Source organism: Vigna unguiculata, chromosome 3 (genome assembly GCF_004118075.2).
Source record: "Vigna unguiculata cultivar IT97K-499-35 chromosome 3, ASM411807v1, whole genome shotgun sequence".
Lineage (NCBI taxonomy): Eukaryota > Viridiplantae > Streptophyta > Magnoliopsida > Fabales > Fabaceae > Vigna > Vigna unguiculata.
The window spans coordinates 63,286,260-63,305,717 of NC_040281.1; the positions used below are offsets into that span (position 1 = coordinate 63,286,260).

Here is a 19,458-nt window from a genome sequence, read left to right on the forward strand (position 1 = left end):
GATTACGAGACTTGCGTACAAGTTGTCCACTTCTTCGGTTTCAAAATGCGTGTTCGTGTAAACATTGAATTTATACATTCTGGGCGGATTAATCTTCAAACGTGACTAGACTGCACGTAACATGTTTGAATAAAAAAAGGAGTATTCAGGTAGCATGTGACATCAGTCTGAAATTTCAATGGCTACTTTTGGTGTGTGAAGTCAAAGTTGAAGTACCAACAAACACGTGGAAGTATAATTTATTTCTCTCTTCTCATACTCTCTATCATATATCCTCTCATTTAAACGTGCAAGCGGTGCGATTCCATTCCTCAAATTCAAGAATTTCAAGAATTGCAGGTATAGTGTTTGTTTGAAGGATGGTGAGAATGTGGTTAGCAGTAGCAGTGGTGTTGCTGTTCGTAGGAGGGTTTGTGGAGGGAAAACCTCATCGGATTCTGGTGGATACAGACGTAGACACCGATGATTTCTTTGCTCTTCTCTACCTTCTCAAACTCAACACATCACAGTTTAAATTGGAGGTATATCCTTCCATCAAATCAATGCAACACTTTCTCTTTCTTCTTCTGATTTTTTTCTTTCTTCATCACTCATTTTGGAGATCATTCATCTGTTACTTCCTCACCTAAACACCAAAATACTTCTTCTGTACCAAATTACTCAAGAGTTTTTTTATTACCAAAATGAAATCTTATTCATGAGTTTTTTTTTTTTTTTCATTTAATTGTAAATAAAAGAGGCATGTCTATGTCTTCCCAGTTTTTTGTCAACAACAGTCGTATGCGTGCTCGAATTTCTCCCCTGCAATTTGGAATTTTTTAACAAGGATTCAGATTTTTGGATATTTAATTTTTTTTAGCTTGTCTTATTTGTCTATCTCTTTCCAAGGGTTCACATTACTCCTTTGTTTAGTTAGGTAATAGTTTGAAGAAAAAGTGTACGATAAAAATGAGGTTTTTTATTCAATGAAAAAGATAATGAATTTGACTAGGAAAAATTAATAAATTAATAAATGTTAGTACGTTATTTTTTGTTTTTAGTGGTGTGAACGATATCACACTCTAGGAATAATTATCACATGTCATCTCAAATTAATTGACTTTGGTAAACCTAGTTCATGAAAAGTAAAAACTCGTATTTATTGCTAGAAAATTATTAAAGAAGTGATATTTACTCAAATATAAAAGTTATAAATTGAAAAGTAAAAGAAAGAAAGGTTATATTATACCTCTTGAAGGAAATATGAAGGTAAAATATGGTTTGGAAATAATTTCGTAATTTGTTTATGAACTAGTTATGAAGGTATTCTTTTGTGTGTGTGGTGGAAACAATTTTAGGGCATCACCATCAGTGCAAATGCTTGGACCAATGCTGGACATGCTGTTAATCAAATTTACGATCTGCTTTACATGATGGGTCGAGATGATGTTGCAGTTGGAGTCGGCGGCGAAGGGGGAATACTCTCAAATGGTACCATACTCCCCAACGTTGGTGGATATCTTCCAATCATAGAACAGGTTTCTTACCTTGTATCTATCTTTTTGCAAACCTTACTTTTTCCTAAATACGAGGAATTATTGTTGACAAGGATAACATACATAAGTCAGAATCTGCTCAATAGTCAGACGATAAATTATTATTAATAAATTAAATTACAAAATAATGATATAATGACTCATTTTGACGCACTTTTAACCTATTATTTTAATTATTCTTAGATTATCATATCACGTTACTAGAAAATATTTTTTGGGTTAAATATATTTTTGGTCCGTTAAGTTTCAGTAAAATTTGAAATTAGTCTTTTTACAAAAATTTTGACCAATTTAATCATTCATCTTAAAAAATACGTAAATTTAGTCATTTTAACCAAATTTTGTTAAATTTATATGATGTTTCAAACGCATTTCATGATAGTATTTGAATTGTTTACACCGTTTGACACATTTTCGCTTTAATGTTAACTCAAATATTATCATAATATGCGTTTAAAATGTCAAATAAATTTAACAAAATTTGTTCAGAAGGACTAAATTCACGCATTAAGATAAAGAACTAAATTAGTATAAGATTTCGAAGAGGAATTAATTCAAAATTCACTGAAACTTGAGGATCAAAATATATTTATGTACTTTTAACTCATAACTCCAATCATTCTTACATTATATTACACTATTAAAAAAAATAAAAATAGATAATTAAAGAGTGATCGAAATGATGAGTTAAAGGTAGATAAAAAAGTGGGTTCAAATATCATTTATCTTGAATTATATTATATTGAAAAAAAATATTTATATGCATGTGATTTAAGGATTATTGTTGTCTTGAAGCAGGGAATGACAACAGTAGGAGATTGCAGGTACAGGCAAGCCATTCCTGTTGGTGCTGGAGGGCGTTTGGACATTGATGCCAATTATGGTATCAGGAAAGCTTTCCTACCACAGGTGTGTAAAATTGAAATTCTACTAATTTAATGATTATTATGTTTAGAGATTAGGTTAATAATTTTGTATGATGAAATTAGGGGAGTAGGAAATACAGTCCAATGCAACAAGCAAGTGCACAGGAAGTGTTGATTGAAAAAGTATCTTCAGGTCCGATAACAGTGATTGTGATTGGAGCACACACAAACATTGGAATCTTCGTAATGAATAAGCCAGAGCTGAAGAAGAACGTGGAGCGTATATATATAATGGGTGGAGGTGTAAGGTCAAGCAACCCAACAGGTTGTTGTCCCAAGAATGCTTCATCTTCTTGCGTGCCTCGCCAGTGTGGTGACCGTGGCAACATTTTCACGGACTATAATACTAACCCTTTTGCAGAATTCAATATATTCGGAGATCCTTTTGCAGCATACCAGGTCAGATATACATTTCTATATTCATAAAACCACTTCTTCATTCTAACTAATTCGTATTATAATAACACAAACATTTTATTTTATACTAATTAATGAATTGCTCAAACTTGGCAATATATAAATATACAAACATTATGCGACCTTTTCTTTTAACTCTTTGTGCTCATTTCTTTTTTATAAAAATTACTTTTCCTTTTATAAATTTGTGATATTGAAAATCCTAATCTATAAAGGATTCCCTTTCTGTGTCCATATTTTAAAATGTCAATTTTATCCTTTAAATATAATAATTTATTAAATTTTTAAAAATTGACTGTTATTTTTACAAGCTTTTTATAAAATTGGCTATCTATGTTTCTTCTCTTCTTTTTATTTATTTATCAATGATTATTTTTTTATCTGTTCTGATATATTTCACTTTATTTTTAATAAATATAATTTTAATTTATATATTAACTTAATAACATTACAATATTATCACTTACTAATGTAATATCACGCATATTTAAAAAATACATACACAAAGGCACGATAGTGCCTATGTTTATGCTAGTTTAATGTAAAGATTATTTACTAATATTATGTAAGTAATAATACTGCTAATTATAAAATAATAAAATTTGACAATTACCAATGGGAAAGAGGTATTGCTTTCATATTTCAAGAAAAAAATAACATTAGTAATGGTGATTATTGATATAGAGTTTATTTAAGTTTTAAATGTTCTATAAATTTATTTGCAAATAAGTTTTTATTATATATATATATATATTCATTTTGTTTTTAAAGTATCTCATTATTTAATTTTGCTATCAATGAAATGACATAATCATTACTTTCATCTTCTCATCTCTAATTTTGTAATCAATTTGTCTCTTTTCATTTCAATTTTTTTTTTCAACTCTAAGAGGAAAGAGTGAGCTAAATGACAAGTTAAAAGTGATTGGGATATGACATGACAACGGAGACTAACTAGTTTTCCGTTGTAAAAAGGTTTACAGAGCGGACATTTAAATTTATCAATCTACATTGTTGAAAATAATTTAAATGTGAGTCAAAGTTTCACATTAAGGAAAAAAAACAAAGTTAAACACTGTATAAGATAAAATACTTATAATCTCGTTGTCTTAAGGTGTTGAGTTAAAAATGGTGTCAAATAACTTTTATGTATAAGACCAATATCATGTATATAGAACTACAATCTCTCAATCAATACAACCACATATGGTAAAATATATAAACCCAAACTACATAACCCTCCTCGCCCATCAATACTTTTTAATATTTTATTGTTGCATAGTATAGGCCCTAAATATTTTCATTTACTATTTTATTAATATCATATAATTACAAAATACAAATCTAAATTTTATTTCATGTTCTTCTTCGATATATATATTTTTTCTTCATAATATGCTTCATTATTTACTTTGTTTTTATAATATACTAATTTTTTTAAAGAACTTGTTTTTCATAATTTAGTACATCTCTTAGGAATTTATAGTGTCTTAAAAAGTAAAAATTAAAAAATTATTATTTCAACATTTTCTATAAAGAAGTTAGAAGTGGTATCTTTTTTGGGGAGCATTATGTCATTATGTAACCTTTACTTAGTTGACTGAAGTCGTATAAAAAAATGTGTTGATGACCAGATGTATCTGGATATTTAGGTGATTCATTCTGGAATTCCTGTCACTCTTGTTCCTGTGGATGCAACAAACACAATCCCCATCACTAAAGATTTCTTTGATGAATTTGAAAAGAGCCAAGACACATACGAGGCACAGTACTGTTTCAAATCCTTGAAAATGGCTCGTGATACTTGGTTTGACGACCAATTCTTTTCGGTAATTTCTTGATGAAGCCATGCATGCCTATTGTCTTCAGTTGCTAACAATTGAACCCACTTTGTTTGACGAATATTGCAAAGTAAAGTAACTACTCTTCATACTAATACCAATTAATTGTTGGCAGAGTTATTTCATGTGGGACTCTTTCGCAGCTGGTATAGCAGTTTCAACCATGAGTAAACCCAATAACCATAATGGAGAAAATGAATTTGCTGAAATGGAGTATATGAACATAACTGTAATAACTTCAAACAAACCTTATGGAGTATCTGATGGCTCTAACCCCTTCTTTGATGGCCGAAGAGTTCCTAAGTTCAATCTAGAGAAAGGTGGGGTGCATAGTGGTCATGTTCAACAAGGACTTAGAGATCCACTTTGCTTCGTGAAAAATGGGAAAGGTAGATGTCAGGTAATTGTTACTTTCCCTTTTGGATTGCAACTTCAATTTGTTACATCCACTTTCACACGTACATATAGTAAATGTTAATGTCTTATGTATTGAAAACATGTTCTATACACAGGATGGTTACACAAAAGAGGTTAGTGGTCCAGACTCAGTGAGGGTACTTGTTGCCACAAAAGCAAAGCCTAACAAGGATGTTAGGAGCAAACTTGACAGAGAATATTTCATAAGCTTCTTGAATGTATGGTAAATTTTTTACTATATTGTTCAAACTTCTTTCAAGATTTATGAATCAGACTGTTCTTATCATGGCGTGTAAGGAAACTGAATATCAATTATTTGTGCTCTGACTATATGAACGGATTCTAAAAGTGGCAAGTGTATATGAATCTGATTTTTTGTATTGTGTCGAATGAAAGGTTCTGAAGGATCTACAAAATTCAGGGAGGTTCAACTTCACCACACAGTTTCCTTATCACAAAGAAGTAACTTACAAGCCAAATTTTCAGAATAAAACACTGGGGAAACCTGTTGTGTTTGACATGGACATGAGTGCAGGAGATTTTCTTGCTCTAATTTACCTCCTAAAAGTGCCTGTTCAAGTAATCGACCTTAAGGTATCCTTATTTTTTCATTTTTTGTTGTTTCTTGATTTACACTTAAGTTCTTAAGAAGTTCAATATTATGATGAAATATTTACGCAATTGCACTCAGGGAATCATTGTGAGCCCAACAGGATGGACTAATGCAGCAACAATAGATTCCGTCTATGACTTACTTCACATGATGGGTCGTGACGATATCCCAGTTGGTCTTGGAGATGTTTTTGCAATGAATCAATCGGATCCAGTATTCGGAGCTGTTGGAGAATGCAAGTATATAAAAGCCATTCCCCATGGAAGTGGGGGATTACTGGACTCTGACACTCTTTATGGTCTTGCTCGCGATCTACCACGCAGCCCACGAAGGTGTTTTTCTGTTACCTTTATGGCTTTGAATGTATTGCGTATCAACATTATAATGCATCAAAATTCTTGCGTAACCATTGTTAAGTGTTTATGCATTTTGTACCTTTGATAACTCGTAACAAGGTTATATACTGGCTTGTTCGCACTTAAATATTTCCAGTGTTTGTTATCAGCAACTGGCTAACGCACGAACCATTTCAGGTATACAGCAGAGAACTCTGTGAAGTTTGGAGCTCCTAGGGACACAGATCACCCTGAACTCAGACAACCACTGGCCATGGAAGTTTGGGAGTCTATATTACAAAAAACTAAACCGGAGTCTAAGATTACAGTATTGACTAATGGACCCTTGACTAATCTGGCAAAGGTTGTATCGCTGAAAAACATAAGCTCAAGAATTCAGGTGAGTTATGGTATGTATCTGTTACCATCTATTTGAAATAGTTGCGTATATCAGCAAGAAGAATTAGCTGCTATGAAAGTGGCTCGAGAGTAACTCCAGAAAAAAAATTGTAGTCATTTTGGTAAAATTAGCCAAAAGGAAACATTTGATTCTGCATTTAACATTTTTCCCACGAATGATTAAAATATGCGTATTGGACTGATAGCAGCGGAGCAAGGAATAACAATTTCAAAACGTTGCAGGATGTATATGTAGTTGGGGGACACATTAGCAGCACTGTCAATGGCAAGGGAAATATCTTTTCAGTTCCTTCCAACCAATATGCTGAGTTCAATATGTTCTTGGATCCTTTAGCAGCCAAGACAGTGTTTGAATCAGAAGTTAACATCACACTCATTCCACTCAATACCCAGCGCAGAGCAAGTTCATTTTCAGCCATTATAGGCGAATTGCGTAGAACACCAAGAACACCAGAGGCTGTGTTTTCCGAACGTCTGCTGTCAAGCCTATACCGTTTAAAGCAATCTCATAGCATATATCAGCATATGGTACAAAATCCTGTCCACAGCCTTTTCCTTTCTAGCTTTTCACATCTTAACCTCATAAGTTATGCTTAAACTTCACAAAACGTGTGACACAAAAAGGAGAATAATCAACTTTAGAATCATTTTAACAGAATTCCTCTTAAGATGAATGGTGATTCCAATTTAGTTCCTATAGGAGTATATGTTTATTTTTATTTTCAGTGTAAGACCACTATGAAATAGGGAATTTGGATGTTTTGCTAATTTTGTTGTGTTAACTCGAAATGTAGATAGAAGAACTAAACCTAAAAATATGTCAGTAAAAGAATAAAAATATGGAGGATTTAGATACAAAGATTAAGACAAAAAGTTTGTGCTGCAGATGTAAGAACCAAATGATTGATTAAACGTTTAGAAATTGCATTAGACAAAAGTAGATTAGATAGGATTAGTTCTTGTTTCAACTATTTGAGTCCTTTGTGTTTGCAGGACACGTTCTTGGGAGAAATTCTAGGCGCAGTTGTCTTGGGTGATAGCTATTCAGGTCTTGACCCAAAATTTGAGGAGAAGCCCATTAAAATTTTGGCTGATGGCAATGAATCAAGTGATGGAAAAGTTGTGGTGGATGAAAAAGGTGGAAAATTAGTGAGAATTTTAAGCAGTGTAGATGCCAAAGCTTACCAAAGTTTGTATGCAAACAAGCTTGGTCTTAAGGAACAGTCAGCCAAGATAAATAGCTTTGAGGAACAGCGGAGAAGATGGAGTTCTCCTCACAATTAAAATTAGAGATCATCACTTCACTTTGTCTAGAAAGTGGAATTTATTTCTAATTCAATCTCATTAAACTAGATCAATGAGACAATGTATATCATATCTCTGGATAACGCAAAATCTTAGACAAATTTCAATCTACTTTTTACTTCTTAATTGCTACCGCGTTCAACTTTGAGCAATGAAGAAAAAAAAAGTGTCTTGGAGGATGCCGAATCTTGCTCCTTCAATTTCAGATTAATGAGAACTCACTAACTTGTGATTTCTGAGCATGTATACCAATTATGGAATATCTTGTAGTATAACTTCAGTAGTTGAAGCAACTGCACTATAAAATAGAGATCTAAGTACAGTCAGCAGAAAAGAATAAAACGGATTACAAAACCTTTATGCTTTTAGAAAATAGCTCTATAGTTATATTACTACCATAGGAGAGATTTGAGCTGTGAAGCATCATATCTTTTCAGGATTCCCCTTGTCTTGAATACCAATTTAAGAAAAATTTCAGCTGTCCCTCCCCACTTTCATCTTCCAAAATAAAGTAATTTTATATCTGCACGAAAGAATGTAACTTATGCTACATTTACCATGTAATGACAGTATTGACACTAATCTAGGATCTTGCCCCACCCAAATTCTCCAAACACTTTACCTGGTCTTAGTTGCATAAAATCAATCAAAGGAAATCTAACAAAAGACAATGTAACGAATAATAACTACAAAACCACTTACCACTCCAAAAAAACTCCACCTTACCTCACTTCCACCCTTAAACTGATTTAACTTCTCTATATCAATTTAAGGGATTTGATAAGGTTTATATTCTATTCCATTAAAAGAGAAAAGATATTTGTCACTTACCTTTTTAAATGTCTTGTTTTCTTCCATCAGATTATGTTAAATATAGATTTATAATCCGTTTTTTGATAGAAATAATTTTTGCTCTCTTAATATCAAAGTGGATTCAAAAATTGAAACATCTAATAAATATATCGATTGTACAATTTGATGCACAGAATTTGTCTCCCTAAGTGGACAAAAAAAAGTTAAAGAGAAGGTCTTATTGTGAACTAGATAGAAAGGAACATATATCTGTTTATGAAAATCCATACTGCACCAAATTAAAAAAACGCATAAGTTACAAATCAGAATGTTTTTCAGCTAGAGTTTTTGTAATCATTACCCTGATCAGTGTTTCGAGCTTATTCTTGACATGGCACTACTCTTGCTTCACCTGTTGCAGACAATTGAGGCTCCTGCAGCAATTGTAATATATAAAATTGTGACCAAAGCTAGAAATTAGGCCTTGTTGATGTTATTCAAACTTTTGAGCTACCCTTTAGGAGTCTAAAATTTAATACGTTGTCTGAAGATAAATAACTTAAGCGTCTATTTCATGTTCCTCACAAAAGTTGCAGAAAGCAATGCAACAATTCTCTACCCCGAGCCCCAATGCTGTGGCCAGACAGAAAATTTATCTCAGCCAAAGTTTATAATCGAAACCGAATTGACACCACCAATTTTTTTCTACTAAGACTAACATCTAAAATGCATAGTCTGTTAGTATGTTACTGGAATTCTTCATGAATCAACAAGAACACAGATGTTGCAAAACAAAAAATACAACTTAATTGCAAAAACAGGTGTCTTTTTGTTCAGATTATTAGGGTTGGGTCCATAGAAAAGTGATAATACCTTGAGCTGCTACCCACGAGCATCAACTTTTTTGAAGTTTAATACTTTTCTGTTGTCTGCACAAGAAGGTGAAATCGTGCACTTTTCCTAAGCCACTTAGGGGAGGGTTAGAAGGACCGTAAGACCAGGGGTAAAAGAGGCAGAAATTGTGGCTTGACACGTGGGTTCTGATGCATATAAAAAAGGGAGAAAAAGTTCAAGACGGAAAATAGCAAACACAAGATTGAATAGGTATGAGTGTTCTGGTCAGCAATATTAAAAGTTGATTAGGGGAGAGAACACCAGGGAGGGTATGATTCTGCTCCTTCTCTCTAATTCTTTCCTCTGCAGTCTTTGACGTTTCCTTTGTAGTTTTCTTCTGTGCATCTCCTCTCTGTAATTTTTGCTACAGTAGCCATCACTCCCACTGTAAGAAACTCTTGAGAAACAATGCATATCACAGAGCATATTGTTTATTTATTCAATTTCTTATTTCCCCTTGTTTTGAATCCACACCCATTACAGTTGCAAACTCACATAGCAAAGGTAAGGTCATTGAAAAGCCTCTCGGAATCTTCAAACAAAAGAGACACAACACAACTTCAAACAAAAAAGTTCCGGTTGCCCTTCTCTCACCATAGGTAAGAAAACAAGACCCACAAAAAATAAGGATTTGTTGTGCAAGCGGTGCTATTCCTTTCCTCAAATTCAACTATCTTTTTGGTAATGGTACTATGCTTCTTCAAATTCAACAGTTGCAGGTATGGTGTTTGTTTAAAGGATGGTGAGAATGTTGGTAGCAGTAGCAGTGGTGTTGTTGATTGTAGGAGGCTGTGTGGAGGGAAAGCCTCATCGGATTCTGGTGGATACAGATGTTGGCACTGATGATTTATTTGCTCTTCTCTATCTTATCAAACTCAACACATCACAGTTTAAATTGGAGGTAAGTCTTCTATCAAAATAATAAAACACATCTCTTTCTTCTTCCGAATTCTTTCTTCTTTGTCAATCATTCATTCATTCATTTCTTCCCAACCAAAATATTGAAGAGTCTTTTATTACCAAAATAAAAGCTTATTGATGAGTTATTTTTTTTTAATTTAATTTTAAATAGAACAGGCATGCCTTCCCAGTTGTCGATAGTCTTAATCCTAGGAGTGGCCTGCGAGAACTTTTACCAATTCTTACAAAAGGATTAAGATTTTTGGATATTTAAATATATATCTTTTTCACGTCACATTATGCATTTTTTTTTTTTGCTTTTCTTATTTGTCTGTATCTTTCAAATGGTTTACTTTACTCCTTTTTTTGGCAGGGAGTGTAAAATATGAATCATTGATTTTATATAATTTGAATAAAAAGTGAATGGAGAAAAGTATTTTGATTTAATTGAAACATAATGAATTAGAATAGGAAATTATCTGTCTGCATGAGATTGATTTTATTGAATTAATACTTAGAAAATGTTTTTTTTTTCAGTTTAATGTAAAATTGCTTTCAAATGTGTTTTCTTTTAGTTTTATAAGATTTGTTATAAAAAATAGTTGGGAAAAAAATTATTTCTTAAATATATTAATATTTTAAAATATTATTTAATAATTCTAATAATCTATAACAATATATAAATATAAAAGATTCTTCATTTTTTTCCATATTTCAAAATTTCAATTTTATTCTTTAAAATATAATTATTTATTAAATTTTAAAAAATATTATTATTTTTATTAATTGTTTATAAAATCGTCTATTTCTACTTTTTTTTTTCTTATTTATTAACTGTTATTTTTTCATCTTTTTTCTGATATATTTCACTTTATTTTTAATAAATATAATTTTATTTTATATATTAACTTAATAACATTACAATATCATTTACTAATATAATACCATACATATTTAAAAAATCATGTGTTACAGTGTGTTTACACTAATATTTATAAAATAAATAAATAAAACTAACAAATATAATTATTTAAAAAATAAATAAATATTGAAAATGAGGGTAAATTATTCCACAAATTCACTATTTTCTTCCCACCTTATTGTGCGTGTTCTCTTTCAAAATTTCCTATAAATCACCACAGATCAAATACACACACAACCCTCACAAATAATATGAAATCAATTCCCAGAAAGCCTCCTGTACTGTAAACTTCTTGTACCAAACAAATGATACATTTCTTGAATTCCTTTCCAAATAAAGTAGTATTTTGTTAAGTACTACTTTATTGATCACTGAAATTAATCAACATTCTGGTGATTTATACTCAAGTATAAAAGTAATAAACTAAAAAGTAAAAGAAAGAAAGATTATATTATATCCTCTTGAAGGAAGTATTTGGGTAAAACATGGTTTGAAAATAATTTCCTAATTTGTTTATGAACTAGTTATGAAGGTATTTTTAGTGTGTGGTGGTAACATTTTCAGGCCATAACCATAAATGCAAATGCTTGGACCAGTGGTGGACATGGTGTTAATCAAATTTATGATTTGCTATACATGATGGATCGAGACGATGTTGCAGTTGGAGTTGGCGGTGAGGGTGGAATACTCCAAAATGGTACCATACTCCCTAATGTTGGTGGATATCTTCCGATCATAGAACAGGTTTCTTACCTTATATCATTTATTTACCTTTTGCAACCCTTAAGTTTCCTTAAATACCAGGGATACTGTTGAAAAGGACAACATAGTTAAGTCAGAACTTGCTCAACTGTCACATTTATAAGTAAGGTGACAAATTATATAAAAAGGAAAAATGTGTTTGTAAATGTAATGGCTAGACTTCATCTCGGTTGATACAGTAAAATTATATTTGCAGTATTATCTACATGGAGTTGAGAGTTTCATGATAGTTTTGTTCTGATTTTTAAATAAAATGAGATTATTATGTGTAGTTAGAAAAACTTTTGTATTATTTAAAATGGTCCAAATTATATTATATGGAAAAAATAAATTTATGTGCATGTGTTTTAAGGATTTATTATTCTCTTGAATCAGGGAATGACAACAGTAGGAGATTGCAGGTACAGGCAAGCCATTCCTATTGGTGTTGGAGGGCGTTTGGACATTGATGCCAATTATGGTCTCAGGAAAGCTTTCCTACCACAGGTGTGTAAAATTCAAATTATACTTATTTAATGATTAATTATGTTTAGAGCATGATTAATTGTGAGTTTAGAGATTTGGTTGATAATTGTATAATGAAATTAGGGAAGTAGGAAATACAGTCCAATGCAACAAGCAAGTGCACAGGAAGTGTTGATTGAAAAAATATCTTCTGGTCCGATAACACTGCTTGTGATTGGAGCACACACAAACATTGGAATCTTCCTAATGAATAACCCGCACCTGAAAAAGAACGTGGAGCGTATATATATAATGGGTGGGGGTGTAAGGTCAAGCAACCCAACAGGTTGTTGCCCTAAGAATGCTTCATCTTCCTGCGTGGCTGGCCAGTGTGGTGACTGTGGCAACATGTACACAGACTACAATACTAACCCTTTTGCAGAATTCAATATATTCGGAGACCCTTTTGCAGCATACCAGGTCAGATACACATTTTCTTATGCATAAAACCACACTTTTATCTTCTCATCTCAAAACTCAAAATTATTTCAACATTTTTTATTGATGTTAGAATCTTTTGAGGAGGAGCCATTATATAATCTTTATTTAGTTGATTGAAGTCATATAAAAAAATAGGTTGGTGACCAGATAATATCTGGATCTTTAGGTGATTCACTCTGGAATTCCTGTCTCTCTTGTTCCTCTGGATGCAACAAACACAATCCCCATCACTAAAGAATTCTTTGATGAATTTGAAAAGAGCCAAGACACATACGAGGCACAGTACTGTTTCAAATCCTTGAAAATGGCTCGTGATACTTGGTTTGACGACCAATTCTATTCGGTAATTTCTTAATGAAGCCATGCATGCCTATTATTTGAAGTTGTCAACAACTGAACCCACTTTGTTTGGTGAATATTGCAAAATTACTACTCTTCATTCTAATACGAATTCGTTGTTGGCAGAATTATTTTATGTGGGACTCTTTTGCCGCTGGTATAGCCGGCTCAATCATGAGTAAACCCAATAACCATAATGGAGAAAATGAATTTGCTGAAATGGAGTATATGAACATAACTGTAATAACTTCAAACAAACCTTATGGGGTATCCGATGGCTCTAACCCTTTTTTTGATGGCCGAAGAGTTCCTAAGTTCAATCTAGAGAAAGGTGGGGTGCATAGTGGTCATGTTCAACAAGGACTTAGAGATCCACTTTGCTTTGTGAAAAATGGGAAAGGTAGATGTCAGGTAATTGTTACTTTCCCTTTTAGATTGCAACTTCAATTTGTTACGTCCACTTTCACACGTACATATAGTAAATGTTAATGTGTTATGTACTGAAACATGTTCTATACACAGGATGGTTACACTAAAGAGGTAAGTGGTCCAGACTCAGTGAGGGTACTTGTTGCCACAAAAGCAAAGCCTAACAAAGATGTTAGGAGCAAACTTGACAGAGAATATTTCACAAGCTTCTTGAATGTATGGTTGATTTCTTACTATATTGTTCAAACATCTTTCAAAATTTATGAATCACACTGTTCTATCATGGCGTGTAAGGAAAACTGAATAATAGTTATTTCTGCTCTGGCTATATGAACGGATTCTGAAAATGGAAAGTGTATCTGAATCTGAATTTTTGTATTGTGTCGAATGAAAGGTTCTGAAGGATCCACAAAATTCAGGGAGGTTCAACTTCACCACACAGTTTCCTTATTACAAAGAAATAACTTACAAACCAAATTTTCAAAATAAAACACTGGGGAAACCTGTTGTGTTTGACATGGACATGAGTGCAGGAGATTTTCTTGCTTTATTTTACCTCCTAAAAGTGCCTGTTCAAGTAATCGACCTTAAGGTATTCTTATTTTTTCATTCTTAATTGTATATTGGATTTACACTTAAATTCTTAAGAAGTTGAATATTATGTTGAAATATATACGCAATTGCACTCAGGCAATCATTGTGAGTCCTACTGGATGGACTAATGCAGCAACTATAGATTCCATCTATGACTTACTGCACATGATGGGTCGTGACGATATCCCAGTTGGTCGTGGAGATGTTTTTGCAATGAATCAAGCAGATCCAATATTTGCAGCTGTTGGAGAATGCAAGTATATAAAAGCCATTCCCCATGGAAGTGGGGGGTTACTGGACTCTGACACTCTTTATGGTTTTGCTCGTGATCTGCCACGCAGCCCACGAAGGTGATTTTCAGTTACTTTTATGGCTTTGAATGTATTGTTTATCAGCATTAGAATGCATCAGAAGTTAGTGAAATCATGTAGGCCAAGTGGAATGGAAGCTGCTATTGGAAGTAGAGAAATAATGAGATATGTGTCATGCAGAAATGAACCGTGTTATTTGGGACACACTACGATGAAGAATTATTTTGCTTGAATAGAGTATTATTATAATTTTTCATTCAATTGTTGCGTAACCTTTGTTAAGTGTGTCATGCATTTTGTAACTTGGATACCTTGTAACAAGGTTATATATTAGTTTCCTCGCACTTAAATATTTCCAGTGTTTGTTTCCAGCAACTGGCTAACACACTAACCATTTCAGGTATACAGCAGAGAATTCTGTGAAGTTTGGAGCTCCCCGGGATACAGATCACCCTGAACTCAGACAACCACTGGCCTTGGATGTTTGGGAGTCTATATTACAAAAAACTAAACCAGGGTCTAAGATTACAGTGCTGACTAATGGACCCTTGACTAATCTGGCAAAGGTTGTATTGATGAAAAACATAAGCTCAAGAATTCAGGTGAATTACAGTATGTATTAGTTATCATCTATTTGAAATAGTTGTATATATCAGCAAGAACAATTACCTACTGTGGAAGTGCCTTGAGAGTACCCCTAGAAAAAAAGTTCTAGTCATTTTGGTAATATTAGCCAAAAGGAAACATTTGATTCTGCATTTAACATTTTTCCTCGAATGATTAAGATATGTGTATTGTACTGATAGCATCATAACAAGGAATAACCATTCCAAAATGTCGCAGGATGTATATGTCGTTGGTGGACACATTAGCAGCACTGTCAATGACAAGGGAAATATATTTTCAGTTCCTTCCAACCAATATGCTGAATTCAACATGTTCTTGGATCCTTTAGCAGCCAAGACAGTGTTTGAATCAGAAGTTAACATCACACTCATTCCACTCAATACCCAGCGCAGAGCAAGTTCGTTTTCAGCCATTATAGACGAGTTGCGTAGGACACCAAGAACACCAGAGGCCGTGTTTTCCAAGCGTCTGCTGTCAAGGCTACACCATTTAAAGCAATCTCATACCATGTATCAGCATATGGTATAACTCCAGCTCACGGTTTTTTTCTTTCTAGCTTTTCGCATCTTAACCTCTCTAAATTTGTGATTAGAAAACGTTAAGAAATTGCATTAGAAAAAGATAGATTAGAGAAGATTAGTTCTTGTTTCCACTATTTAAGTCCTTTGTGTTTGCAGGGCACGTTCTTGGGAGAAATTCTAGGCGCAGTTGTCTTGGGTGATAGCTATTCAGGTCTTGATCCAAAATTTGAGGAGAAGCCCATTAAAGTCTTGGCTGATGGCAATGAATCAAGTGATGGAAAAGTTGTGGTGGATGAAAAAGATGGAAAATTAGTGAGAATTTTAACGACTGTGGATACCAAAGCTTACTATAATTTATATGCAAACAAGCTTGGCCAAGAGGAGCAGTCAGCTAAGATAGGGAGTTTTGAGGAACAACGGAGAAGATGGAGTCATCCTCAGTTAGAATTAGAGATCATTACATCACTGTTTACTAAGTGAAGCTTAAACATAACTTGATATAAATAATTTAGATGCGAGATTTATCATATCTTTACTTTAACGTGAAATCTTAAACACATTCCAATCTAGTTTTTAGATCAATTGCTTCTTGATTGCTATCGCGTTCAACTTTGAGTAATGAAGAAAAAAAAAAAGCTATCAAAGACTAATTTGTCTGTTATTGCTCTAACTTATCATAAAATATGAATTGCTAAAATGATTTAATTTTTCATTTGCTAAAATGTAACTTGGCCAAGTGTGTATTAGTAAACAGTTTTATAACCAAATACACTGCTATAAACCAAAAAGTATACAGTTCTGTCCAGTAACTTTAATACCTATTCATGCACTATTTTAATTTTTATCCTCAATATTCTAACAAAATTATTTATTCTTAATATAAATGATGTATTCCCACGTTAGGTTTGAGACACGGATAATACCATAGGATTTGATCTGACAAGTGAAGAAGCATCATATCTTTTCAGGATTCCCCTTATCTTGAACACCAATTTAAAAGAATTTTCAGCTGTCCCTCCCCAGTTTCATATTCCAAAATAAAGTGACTTTATATCTGCACAATCTTCAACCACTATATTTTTTAACCCACAAGTGAATGTGCCAACAAATAACTTATGCTACATTTTCCACATAATGACAACATTGTCACTAATCTAGGATCTTGCCCCACCCAAATATTCCAAACACTTTACCTGGTCTTACTTTCTTTAGATCAATCAAAGCAAATCTAACAAAAGTCCATGTAACGAATAATAACTACAAAACCACTCGCCACTCCAAAAAACCCCCACCTTACCTCATTTCTACTCTTGAAATTAGTTAAACTTATCTATATTAAGGTGTTTGATAAGGTTTGTATTCTATTCCATTAAAAGAGAAAACATATTTGTCACTTACATTTTTTAACCTTTTTTTTATTCATTACACTAAGTTAAATATAGATTTATAATCCATTTTTTAATAGAAATAACTTTTGTTTTCTTAATATCAATTTGGATTCAAGAATTTAAACATCTAGTAATGTATCGATTGTACAATTTGATGCACAACATTTGTCTCCCTAGGTAGAAAAGAAAAAAAGAAAGAGAAGATCTTATTGTGAAAACAATCAAACTAGATAGAAAGGAACTTATATATGTTTATGGAAACCCATACATTCATCAGACACACAACATTAAAGAGAATTTTCACCAAAACAAGTGGATCACAAAATACTCTTGTCTCCCTTCTCTACAAATTCACACACATCCTTAGAAACTAAATTCCATCATTGGAATTGACCCGCCAGCTGCCACTATCTGTTGCTCAAGCTGCACCAAATAAAAAGAACACAAATTACAAATCTGAACTATACAGAATGTTCTTCAGCTAGAGTTTTCGTTATCGTTACCCTGATCATTGTTTCAAGCTTATTCTTCACATGACAGTACTCTTGCTTTACTTGTTGCAGACAACTGAGGCACCTGCAGCAATCATAATTAACATATAAAACTGTGACCAAAGCTAGAAACTAGGCCTTGTTGATGTTATTCAAACTCTTGTGCTACTCTTCATGAGTCTAAAAATTTGAAATATGAAAAAGTTGTATAAAGATAAAGAACTTACGCGTCTATGTTCTGTTCCTCACAGAAGTTGCGGAAAGCAATGCAACAATTCTTTACCCTCTGAGCTCCTATGCTGTGGCCAGACAGAAAATTTGTCTCAGCCAAAGTTTATAACACAAACGAATTGTCACCACCTCTTTTTTCTACTAAGCCTAATATCTAAAATCCATAGTCTGTTAGTATGTTACTCTTATTCTTCATGAATCAACAAGAACACAGATGTTGCAAAATAAAAAAGACAATTTAATTGCAAAAACAGGTCTCTTGTTGTTCAGATTCTTATGGTTGGATTGGATCCATAGAAAAGTGATAATACCTTGAGCTGCTACCCTTCAGCTGGTGAACATGAGCATCAACCTTTTTGAAGTCAATACTTTTCTGTTCTCTGCACAAGAAGATGGAAGATCATTCACTTTTCCTAATCCACTAAGAGGAGGGTTAGAACTTAGAAGATAGCAAACTCACAGAGCAAAGGTAAGGTCATTGAGAAGCCTCTCAGAATCTTCAAAGAAAAGAGAGACAACTTCAACTACAAAGTCCGGGTTGTTCTCATCTTGTAGCTGCTGAAGTTGTAGAAATTGACCATCCAAGAACCCCTTCTCTCACCACACGTAAGAAAACAAGAACCACAAAATCAGCTACTGAAAACAACACCAGAATTAATTCTGAATTTATTGCACACACACTGTTTATCTGCCTTACCTCCAAGAACAAGGATTTGGTGTAGTCCAAGTACTGCCTCTGCATCTGATCCACCTCCATGTTTTTTTTTTTTTTGCCTTTGGCCCTCACACAACACAAGCTACTACGTTTTGTTATGTTATGAGATGCTAGTTAATGTTACTGCTCAATCGAAGAGAAGTGTAGATGAATAAATAATGCAGAAATTGAAAGAGATTTTTGAGAAATAGTGGTGCAAATCCAAGGTCCAGTTGCTGTTGGTGCACGTCTACCATCTCTTTCTGCTTGGCCCGTATACTCTTTTATTCCTATCAAGTCTTTTGCTTTCTTGCAGAATCACCGACCCCACCACCTTTTATCTCCCTATATCATTTCTATCCATAATCTTTCATACTTCTCATTTCATCATATTCTCTTATTTTACGAAAATTAAAAAAAAAACAGACGATTTGGATTTTGATGATTTATCAATTAAGACAAATTTCAAGACTTGACAAACACATGCAAGGATATAAAGTTCTAACTTCGAGAGTGAGATAACTCGTGTTCATGTGTTACGTTCATTTTACCATTTCATTGGACTTCAGAAAAAAAGAGAGAAAATATTATCACTACATCATCGGGGTGTGGGTCAATCCAATGTGCATATGTAGGTTTCATTTTCAGGGAGGGTCTTCATGTTCTTAATTTTGTGTTAAAGCGGGAAAGAGTAATTAAAACTTTTTTTGCAAACTGTTTGTAAGTCACAATTTTTTAACAAACTTCATTTTCCTAATTGTGAATTTATAGCAAACTGTTTACACAAGATCGTTCGCAATTTTTTAGGT

At 33.1% G+C, this 19,458-nt stretch overlaps 3 protein-coding genes and 1 long non-coding RNA gene across 8 annotated transcripts; 2 read left to right on the forward strand and 2 right to left on the reverse strand.

Annotated features, from left to right (window-relative positions):
• Positions 1-261: 261 nt before the first annotated feature.
• On the forward strand, positions 262-7,965 carry LOC114178742. 3 transcript variants are annotated; one of them, XM_028064805.1, is made up of 12 exons: positions 265-521; positions 1,338-1,517; positions 2,334-2,444; positions 2,525-2,860; positions 4,531-4,707; positions 4,835-5,119; positions 5,232-5,354; positions 5,533-5,730; positions 5,828-6,081; positions 6,283-6,484; positions 6,727-7,032; positions 7,498-7,965. In XM_028064805.1, the coding sequence occupies exons 1-12, from the start codon at positions 360-362 to the stop codon at positions 7,786-7,788; spliced, it is 2,625 nt and encodes an 874-aa protein (XP_027920606.1). In that variant the 5' UTR covers positions 265-359; the 3' UTR covers positions 7,789-7,965. The 3 variants fall into 3 exon arrangements, with proteins under 3 accessions (XP_027920608.1, XP_027920606.1, XP_027920607.1); XM_028064806.1 differs by lacking the exons at positions 5,828-6,081; positions 6,283-6,484; positions 6,727-7,032; positions 7,498-7,965 and having other exon boundaries at positions 5,232-5,359; XM_028064807.1 differs by lacking the exons at positions 4,835-5,119; positions 5,232-5,354; positions 5,533-5,730; ... (2 more) ...; positions 6,727-7,032; positions 7,498-7,965 and having other exon boundaries at positions 262-521; positions 4,513-4,707.
• Positions 7,747-9,730, reverse strand: LOC114178743. Its single transcript, XR_003603370.1, has 3 exons — positions 9,475-9,730; positions 8,963-9,035; positions 7,747-8,332 (listed from the first exon to the last, which is right to left on the reverse strand). It is a non-coding gene; the product is annotated as an uncharacterized LOC114178743 (long non-coding RNA).
• LOC114178741 lies at positions 9,480-16,427 on the forward strand. 3 transcript variants are annotated; one of them, XM_028064803.1, is made up of 14 exons: positions 9,480-9,764; positions 9,979-10,094; positions 10,209-10,396; positions 11,882-12,061; positions 12,455-12,565; positions 12,668-13,003; positions 13,191-13,367; positions 13,490-13,774; positions 13,886-14,008; positions 14,187-14,384; positions 14,483-14,736; positions 15,098-15,299; positions 15,541-15,846; positions 16,002-16,427. In XM_028064803.1, the coding sequence occupies exons 3-14, from the start codon at positions 10,235-10,237 to the stop codon at positions 16,323-16,325; spliced, it is 2,658 nt and encodes an 885-aa protein (XP_027920604.1). In that variant the 5' UTR covers positions 9,480-9,764; positions 9,979-10,094; positions 10,209-10,234; the 3' UTR covers positions 16,326-16,427. The 3 variants fall into 3 exon arrangements, 2 of the variants coding, with proteins under 2 accessions (XP_027920604.1, XP_027920603.1); XM_028064802.1 differs by having other exon boundaries at positions 9,695-9,882; XR_003603369.1 differs by lacking the exons at positions 13,886-14,008; positions 14,187-14,384; positions 14,483-14,736; ... (1 more) ...; positions 15,541-15,846; positions 16,002-16,427 and having other exon boundaries at positions 9,684-9,882; positions 13,160-13,367.
• A 993-nt stretch (positions 16,428-17,420) lies between these two features.
• Positions 17,421-18,959, reverse strand: LOC114176777 (histidine-containing phosphotransfer protein 1-like). The gene is made up of 6 exons (XM_028061938.1): positions 18,653-18,959; positions 18,416-18,546; positions 18,267-18,335; positions 17,952-18,023; positions 17,737-17,809; positions 17,421-17,656 (listed from the first exon to the last, which is right to left on the reverse strand). Exons 1-6 carry the CDS (start codon positions 18,710-18,712, stop codon positions 17,597-17,599), a joined length of 465 nt encoding a protein of 154 aa, XP_027917739.1. The 5' UTR covers positions 18,713-18,959; the 3' UTR covers positions 17,421-17,596.
• Between the last annotated feature and the right edge of the window lie 499 nt (positions 18,960-19,458).